Genomic DNA, 10030 nt, shown 5'->3' on the forward strand with positions numbered 1-10030 from the left:
TCTCTCTCTCTCTCTCTCTCTCTCTCTCTCCTTCTCTCTCTCTCCCCCTCTCTCTCTTCCTCGCTCTCCCTCTCTCTCACCCCTCTCTCCCTCTCTCTCCCCTCTCTCCCTCCCTCTCTCTCTCTCTCTCTCTCTCTCTCTCTCTCTCTCTCTCTCTCTGCTGGATGTCCCACCTTCTAACCCTGCCTCAGCTAATCAGCCACAGGCTTTTTATTTACAGACAAATCTTCCACACATTACACAAGAAATTATCTTTACAAAAAGTCACACACTTGCAATAAAAATAGCACTTCAGAGTTTGAATTTGGCTCTTTTCTTAGCTATCATTATATGGTATGATGTCCTCTCATGATTCTTGACAGAAGACTCAAATCAACAAACTCCTGTGAGTCCCAAGAACACAGGGGCAAACAATGGCGCTCTGTGAGTGCTATGTTAGGCTGAGATGCTGTAGAAGTTCCATATCTTGAATTTGTTTGAAACTGTAACATTTTAAAATGAATGATTTTATTGGGATGTGGCCTGACTGTAAGTAGGGAAGAATCCATACTTCTTGAGACTCAAATTCCTTATTACAAAGTCATTATTAGATGCCTTAGAATGCTAAAGATATGAGAAACAAGAGACAGTAAGAGTTTCTAGCTAGGGCCTCTGAGGTGACTTAGGAGAAAGCTAATTCAGGGTCTTGAGAGTTGTAAGCCCGTTCCATGCACTATTTCCCTCCCCATGGAGTTGTACACAGATACAAATCATAAACATTTATATCTGAAATATTAGAGAAATAATAAGCGGCTAAAGCAATATTACACATAGTTGTTTCAGTGGGGCTCACAAAAACACTTGATGTGATTTCACGGACTCTCATCGGTGAACACTGAAATGAAGCTAAGTATATTTGGGGTTTGCTTAAGTGGCTTCAAGACTCACAGACACAGAGGCAAGTGATTTTGTAGGATTTCTTCTTGGGTATGTTGGTTTTCTCTTAAGTGTGTAACCTAGGAGAATTCACAGGATGAGAATTCTTGAACATCAGTTGTAAAGCTGCCAATGATCCTTAAGTTGCTCACTGAAGCAGAAGCTGCATGTGTACTTGGTTAATGAGATGGAAAGGCACAAGTTACAGACAGAAGGCATTAAGACATCTCGGCTCTGCCACTGTCCTACTGAGCTGTCCCCTACAGAAAATTTTTAGTGTTGCCTTCCATTTTTAAAGAATCCAGGAATTAATTTACTCTGTACAGGCTAATTGCCACCAAAATGGACTTTGCTGCTGTCAAATTTCTCAGCTTCATCCCATTATTTCTTCTTGCTTTAGCTAGATCTCTCGCTCCCTCTTGAGAAGAGAGTGTGACACCAGCTTTTAGCTTCACCACTTCCTCGTGTTTCTCATTTTATACATCCTACATTCTCCATATGATAATGCACTGTTGGACCTGGAATGTGACTATGCAGATGAATATTGAAGTTCTATAAAAGTTATCTCATGTTTGCTTTCTGTACTTCTCTCTTCTCTAATCTAAAGAGATGTCATTCTGAAAAACTCAGGGAATGTCAAGGAGGATGAGACTTTTTTCAATTTCTTCTCGAAAGAAAACAAAAAAGTCAAGGACAATAGAGACCATCCCTTGGATCTAACTCAAACACTGACTGTGGTTGTTTTAAGACAGTACCTAGCTTGTGACACATTTCATAGCCATCACCAGCTTTATTGCTTGCAACAGTTTTTTCAAGTCGCCCATTCTACCCCCATAACACCTGAATTGGTGATTCCCTTTCAAAAAGATTTAGGGCATTGTTTTTCATAGCCAGAACCTCTTGTCACTATTTGCTTCCCACAATTTTAATATTCTAAGTCACTTTAATAATATCTTTGTAAAGGTTATATTCCTTTTTGCTCATGATACTGGTATTCAGAACAATTCCCTTTGCAATTCTGATATCTCCGAATTTAATTAATGGGCATTTTCCTCCTTGTAAAGGCCAATAAAGATAAGGCATAGAAATGTTAAGAACCTAGTATAATGTATTCAAATGATCTTATCTGGTATTTAGATGTTCCATTTAGGGGGCGGGAAAAACAGTGCTGAATGCTCTTTCTCACTCCAGGGAACAGTATAAGATTCCCTACACTACTGTCTGAATCCAAAATGGCACTGTGTCTCGGGAACAGTGAGACCCAACAGCAGGGCAGGAGTTTAGGAATGTTTGTTGAACTCACAGAGCACATGAGACTAACTGTAATCCTCGATACAAAAATCACCATTTCCTGATCTTTTCATAAACACTGTCTCATTTATCCCCAGAGCAACTCTGGGAAGCCTTGTGACTGTTGTTTTTGCAGGTGACGCTTGTTGAAGCTATTCACTCCTGTCCATCCAAATTACTAACGGTAACTTAAGTGTTATTTAACCATTTCAGGAAGAAACAAATCTTTCCCATCTGGCATCATTGGCAGCAATGAGTTTGCACCAACGCTCCATCAAATTGTCTCTACTCACAGCCTGCAAGGCAAATGTTACCAACTGCATGTGTTTAGAAATAGAAACTGATAGAAGTTGAATTAATTGCTCAAGGCATATTGATCGATTCAACAGGATTTATTGAGCATCTGCTGCCCATCAGAGATCGATGGCCACTTGGAAATGGACGATCTTTGCAAAGACTCTTATCTACTCTCAAAAAAAAAAAGTTTATATTCTAAGAGAGTATGGACAGTAAATAAGGAAACAAGCAAATAAATAGTCCAAGTCCTAGGAGAATGTTCAGAGAGCAGGCTGTGTGGTCGCTCTCATGGTGGGAGGAGCTAGCTAGAGATAGCCAGCATTACTCAGCTCCTTGATGTAAAATTACTTAGCATTTGCATGTAACTTATACACATGTCTCCATATCCCATATACTTAAAATAATCTACAGACGATGCCTAATACAATAAATCCTATATAACTGTAGTGCTGTATTTCTCATGGAATAATGACAAGAAAAAGGCATACATTTTGACATAGATAGAGTCACAGCAGAGCTACATGGTAGGTAATGCAAGAGAGAAACTGGGAGCCATGACACAGAAGTAAGCTTTAGTTGGGCCTGTACAGACATGAAGCCATTCATGGGGTTTCACTTCATATGTGACAAGTTTGCATTGCTTCTTGGAACTTTCTGGATTTATTCTCCATAGTTGGCTGAAAACGTCATCAAACATGAAGGAAACAATGAAGCATGATAATTAGGCAAGCCCAGAGGCACGGTGGACAGGAGGGGAGGAATATTCTCAGACAAGGAGTGGGCAGTGAATCAAGCAGGGAATGACAAACCTGCCCTGCAATGGAAAGGATAATAAATATGTTAGGGCCATACAGTGTCTGTCACAGCTACTCTGCTGTACCCTAGGAATATGAAAGCTGCTGTAAACCCCTGGAGGTAGACCAGTTGTACCTGCATTATAATCAAACTGTCAGCCTGAACTTCATGTGTAGAATTCTTACAGCTACGTGATAGGACCCCACCCCATTCAATTATTCAAAACATTAAAAAATACACAATCTGTTTCTTATATCTGCAGCTATGGGGAACTAAGCAACAGAATGTAACTTACCCACTCATGTCTCAGAGAGGCTGGCTGAAAAGAGTCCATGTTTGCTGTTAGGATAAGAACGTGGGGATGAGGTGGGAAAGAAGCCAAGCACAATGACAGTGTCGGCCTTCTGCAGCTTTCCTGCTGCCATCTCTGCTGTCCTCCCTGCACTGTTTGCTCTGTTTTCTGTTTTACCTTAAATGGACATTTAAATGTCTTTAAGGAGGGTGAGATGACATACCATCTTTAACCCCAGCACTCTGGAGACAACAACAAGAGGAAGGAAGATCATGAGTTTTGGAGCCTAGATTTCCAAAACAAAGAAAAATCAAAAGTTGTCTCTAAAAAAGCAGGAGATCTGTTTAAAACAGCAAACAGTGAAGTACAAAGGAGCAAAGAACAGAATTGCTTGTTAAAGATAGAATACGTAAGTGTGTGTGTGTGTGTGTGTGTGTGTTAGAGAGAGAGGGAGAGAGAGAGAGAAAGAGAGAGAGAGAGAGAGAGAGAGAGAGAGAGAGAGAGAGAGAGAATTAGCCTTTCCCAGAATGAGCACCTGCCATGAATTTAAAAAAGAATGGTGGATGGATGGCATGGGAGGAGTTGAAGGGAGATGATGTAATTATATTTTAATTATGGAAAATAAATGTATTCCTGTAACTTCTAGTTCTGATATATATTTTAATGGCTATTAAAATTAGTTTTGTATTTTTTTAACCATGAAACCCTTAGTAGATTATGTGTGTGATTATGGGTACGTTATGTGGGGAGAGCTGGGGGAGGCCAGAAGAGGGTGCAGATCTCTAAGAACAGAGTTCCAGGTGGATGTGCGCTGCCTGATATTGGTCCTAGGGAATGAACTGAAGTCTGCAGCAATGGCCACAGCTCTAGAATACAATTAAATACTGGCCAGTTGATGTGTCTAATATTAATGTAGTTGAGAGGACACCCACTACAAGTTTACTCTGCGCAGATACCAGTCAATCCTGTATCTCAGTTCTGTTTCTGGGCCATCCCCAACCTGCCCGTGGAACAATGAACAATCTATGGGACAGACCAGCAACGCTTTGATGGAGTGTTCCTCCCACACCATCCTAAGATCTGTGGTGCTGTTTGTCGCTATTCCCAGCTAACTGTTCTAACTTTGCTTGTCAATCTTCCCCCACCAGGCGATGAATCCAGTGGCTCAGGCAGTGGCAGTGGTTGCATGGATGATGTGTGTCCCACGGAGTTCGAGTTTGTCACCACGGAGGCCCCCGCGGTGGACCCCGACCGCAGAGAAGAGGAGTCTTCAGCCTGGAAGACCAGCTCCTCCCTCATCTCCTGGTCTCTGGTCTGCGTGGCCTTGGCCCTGCAAAGACTCTACAGATAATCGTGGGCTTTGGTCAAACGAAACTGCGTTTTAGCTCTTCTGTGGCCAACACCCTTCTTTTCTTACACTCTTGGACAATGGACCACGCCGCAAAACTCGCCGTTTTCTATGACAAGAGAGCAGTCTTGCGATCTGCCTCCCTTTTTGTTTTCCCAAAGAGTACGGGGTGCCGGACGATCTGCTTCTCTTTCCTTCAGCTATCTGTGGGGACCTCGTTTATTCCAGAGAGAATTCTTACTCAAATCTTTCGTACCAAGAGATTTTTTCTTACCGTCATTTGCTTTTATGCTGCAAAATTAAAAGAATTTCATGTTGTGAGGGTTTTTTGTTTTTTGATTTTTTTTTATAATCCATTTAAAATAGGAAGAAAATAATTTTCCATTTCAAATCAGGCCAAACCCCAAGACAACTGCATTTTCAACAAGGAAGCAAACAAAGGAGAGGAAATAAAGGAACTTTCATGCTATCAGGTTTGGCACTGACAGCCAACTCCTGGAGTGAGCTTTTCTGTGACAAGTGAGGTTTACAACATGCTTATGAGGAGAAAGTGTAACATTTTCATGTAGTGGAAATATACCGTTGTCTTGGACTCTAACCAAACTGATTGGGAGGTACTGATAGTAAATTTAGGACTCTGTCTTTATATGAGCGGTAATCTTACTGCAACTCAACACCTCTCTTCCCCCTGCCTGATCCCACCGCTCACTGACGGCAGCATTTTCTGTCTCCTAGCGTCTGTCCGTTGTATCCAATTGACACTGATTGTCTTCAGTCTTTCATAGATGCCCCCCATCTAGTCTCCTCTCTCCTAGGTCTTGGCTAAAAAAAATCATCTTCAGTGGTATATAGCCTCTTCTTTCTCCAGACTGACATGAACCAAATGTCTCAGCTCCTGTGTTCCGGACTCTCCCCGAGATAAGGGTTCTCCTACAGACATGACAATTAGCTCCACACATGAGGTTTTGTTACTGACTCTTTGTGTCAATTGGTTTCAGCATCACAAGGGCATTCTCTTAACAAAACAACTCACAACAACAACAAAAAAAAAGTCAAGACAAAAAAAAAAGAGAGAAAAACACATTATATATAGTATTGACATGGAGATTCTTTTCACTTTTTTAGTCTTAGTATGATCATCTATTTTTATATCTATATATATATATATAAATCACAGATTTTAACTTCTTAATTCCAAGCTCAGGGTTGACACTCCTTTGTAACAGAACTGTTTTGTCAACCACCCCCTCTTGTTCTGTGCTGCTCAGAGGACAGGCTCCTTAGCGATCTTTGAGCGCCAAGAATCAAGAACGAGAACTTTTTATGTATCTAACTGTCCATCAATGACAAGTTTGCCAGGGCACACCTTCTCACACACGCTTGCTTTGCCCCTGGTGCTCCAAACTGTCCTGAGCTCATGGGACAAGCCTGGTGTGCAAGACGTGACTGGTGACGGAATGTGTGTGTGTCAAGAATGTTATTCATGAAAAAAAACAAAAAAAAACAAAACCATTGCTCTCCTGTACAGCACCTCTGGCCTAGGACTTCTACCGGGTACTGTACTGAATGGCCTAAACTCAAGAGGCCATTATAGAGCCACTGCCTAACCTGTCCACCAAGCCAGGCCCAATGCTTCCCCTGACAGAGAGAAGCTAAATACACCAAACTGGGGTTGTACGAAGACAGTTGGCTAACCATGTTCTTCTTCTTTTTCTTTTGCTTTTGTGATGCATCTGGGATAGGAAAAAGAAATATCTGAAGACACCACAGCATGCCAATCACATTTTTAACCGACTCATCAACAGTATTGAGACGACAAATGATATTTTTCTATCTCTGTTCTCACCAAAAGGAAAATTAGTTATCGATTTAGTCATCCCATCTAAGTAGAACACACGCACTTGTATTAAGTATATTTGAGCACTTTTGAAGACAGAACGTATTTACAAGCATCTGTTACCACTTTATGCCTAACAAAATAAACAATGTAGGATTCCGAGAGACTCTGTGGCATCTTTCATTTACATTTATGTGACATTAACACTTAATCCAATTCAGAATTGCATCATTTCTGAAAACCATCCAGCTCAGTGCCCCACTTTGGCTTCTAATCCCCAGTTACACATAACACATCTCTATGAAGGACCAGCCATTTATGTTAGGCGGCTCATTATATGTTCAGAAATCAGTATTGTGGGGTTTTTTTTCCCAATAATCATGGTGCAATACAAATTAAACCAATGTTGATTCTCCAGGTTATTTGACTAATGACTTCTTTTTATGGCTTTAGGCTTCAACTTCCTTTTTAAAATATTTCTGCATTATCTTCTATAAAACAAATCAAGATGTCTTATTCCTTACTATGCTTGTGCCCCCAGATGGTTTACATGACAACACATCACATTAATGAATGTAAACCCATGTTCTGTGCACACTCATCACACAAATAATATAGACATGCCTGTTTCCTTTGATTCAACAACTGTATTCTCAAGGACATGACTACTGATGAGATACAGTGATGCCCATGAGCCAGGCAGAGCTGAAATGAGGGTCAGCTGATGAAGCCACATCATCGGTCATCTTACACTGACATGGACAAAATGTTTTCACTTGCCTTTCCTGGTCTTTTTTTAAGACTGATTTAATGTCAATGGTTTTTTCCTGTCCCCTAAGCCTGTTCATTCAGTTACATCTTTTCATTACTTTGGGATCCTCCACCCAGATTGAGTTTCTCATTCGAGCATAGTGACAGGAAATATCTCAACGTTCCCTTGTCATCTACAACCTGCCCTCGTTTGTGACGATGTTGTCCCCTAAAATCTGTAATCACATCACGACTTGTGTTATGAGTAGAGAGGAACGGGACCCCCCCTCCCAAAATTGGACACTAGAAACTGGTGGGTGACGCTCATATCTGCAAACACTTAGCTTATCGAAGTGCCTCTATTTACATGTTCCTTAGTTTTAATATGTATTTTTCTAACAGAAATACCCGTCTGTAATTGATGTTTATTATACTTTGTATATGTTACAACAAAGGCTAAATGGAGGCTACTGTCTTCAGCAGAGGAGAATGAACTGTAAATTTATGAACACGATCAATCACTGTAGTTCTGGATTGGCAGCCACAAGTCCTTTCTGTCCCTGCAGCGAAGGCCAAGCTGGCCCTTTGATTACAGCCATCACTGACTGTAGCACTAGAATTCTGACTCCCTTGCCGTGATTTACCCAAGGAGGAAGGTGACATGAACCACCTGCTTCAAACCTAAGGGAGAGAGACTACTTCGTCTACACTGAAAAACTCTATCCATTGATGAGCAGCAGTAGTTTCAAATGGAGCATTCTTTAAATCAAACACATTGAAAATATTATTGGGTTCAGAACCATGAAACTTAATTTACATTCCCTGCTATAGACATTAGCCTTCTTTAATTCTTCTTGCCATTACATACATATTTTGGCTACAGACTAAGCACCAGCCTAAGTCCTCGAGGAGGAACAGAACTTAGGAAGCTCCTGGCTTGGCTCACCTCTCTGCAAGGCTGAGTACTAGATAGTTTGACTTTTAGGTTCCAAATGTTGGCAAATGCAGCATTTGTCTTCTCCAAAAGCTTGCAGATACTCAACCTCATTTTCTTTGACTTATAGTCACTAGCAGATATTTAAATTAAAAAAATACATAGCCTTGCTGCCAGAGAGCAAAGGAGTCCCTAACTTATAAGTCTGCAGTGTGTTCCTCCTTGGTAGAGATATTAGCCAGTGCTTAGTTTTAGGCCAACATATACAAATAGAGTATTGATTTGTACGCATTCTGGAGACTTGCTATGTCATAGTTTGCTATAGCCCAGACTCAGCTTAGCATGGGAATGCTTGGAACTTCACTGGAAGTGGAGTGGATGCTGCAATCTTTGGCATTGCCTTGTAATGAGGGACTTCATGAGCAACACCTTAACGAGGGTACCACAGTGCGGTCTCTGTGTGCATAGACAGAACACATATGCAGGATAAATGTGTGCACCAATCAAACCTGAAACTTCATGTGACTGTCAAATGACTATTATTTGGGTTAAGATTTTTTTCATTTCTGATTTGGATAGAAAATTGCTATTAATCTTGTATTAAAATAGTTTTTAAAAATCTACCTTTGCCCCTCTCTCTGTATTTTCTTAATGATTGCCATAGCTTGTGTTATGTATTTGGTAAACATTTCTGTTGACATCATTTTAGAAGCATGAGTATTAAACAAGGCACCAACAAAGTACTCACTGCCCAAAAGCTACGAACCCCTCTGAGTGTAGGACATTGAATTTCTTTCTCCCTTTCTCTCTCTCTCTCTCTCTCTCTCTCTCTCTCTCTCTCTCTCTCTCTCTCTCTCTCTCTTAATTTATTTACATTTCAAGTGTTATTGCTTTACCCGGTTTCTCCCACTCCAGGAAACCCCCTATCCCACCCCTCTCCCTGCTTCTATGAGGGTGCTCCCCCACCCACCCACCCACCCACCCCAGTCCCGCCTCCCCACCCTCAATTCCCATACACTGGGGCATCTATCAAGCCTTTGTAGGACCAAGGACCTCTCCTCTCATTGATGCCTAACCAGGCCATCCTCTGCTACACGTGCAGCTGGAGCCATGTGTGTGTACTCCTTGTTTGGTGGCTTAGTCCCTGACAGCTCTGGGGGGGGGGGGTTGACATTGTTGTTCCTTCTATGGGTTGCAAACCCCTTCAACTCCTTCAGTCCTTTCTCTAACTCCTCCATTGGGGACCCGTGATCAGTTCAATGGTTGGCTGCGAGCATCCACCTCTGTATTTGTCAGGCTCTGACAGAGCTTCTCGGGGGACAGCTATATCAAGCTCCTTTCAGCAAGCACTTGTTGGCATTTGCAATAGTGTCTGAGTTTGGTGACTGTATATAGGATGGATCTCAAGACAAGGAAGACTCTGGATGGCCTTTCCTTCAGTCTCTGCTCCACACTTTGTCTCCATTTTTCCTCCCTTGAGTATTTTGTTCCTCATTCTAAGAAGGACTAAAGCATCCACACTTTGGTCTTCCTTCTTCGTGAGCTTCTCATGGTTTGTGAATTGTATCTTGG

General features: G+C 41.5%; 1 protein-coding gene across 1 annotated transcript in view; it reads left to right on the forward strand.

Annotated features, from left to right (window-relative positions):
* Gpc6 (glypican 6) overlaps window positions 1-9081 on the forward strand; it is a 1049521-nt gene extending 1040440 nt beyond the window's left edge. The window contains exon 9 of the mRNA XM_031362978.1: window positions 4738-9081. Coding sequence (XP_031218838.1) covers window positions 4738-4940 — 203 coding nt within the window. The 3' untranslated portion in view covers window positions 4941-9081. The remainder of the gene's footprint in view (window positions 1-4737) is intronic.
* The last annotated feature ends 949 nt before the right edge of the window (window positions 9082-10030 follow it).

The sequence above is a fragment of the Mastomys coucha genome, unplaced genomic scaffold (assembly GCF_008632895.1).
Source record: "Mastomys coucha isolate ucsf_1 unplaced genomic scaffold, UCSF_Mcou_1 pScaffold9, whole genome shotgun sequence".
Classification (NCBI taxonomy): Eukaryota; Metazoa; Chordata; class Mammalia; order Rodentia; family Muridae; genus Mastomys; species Mastomys coucha.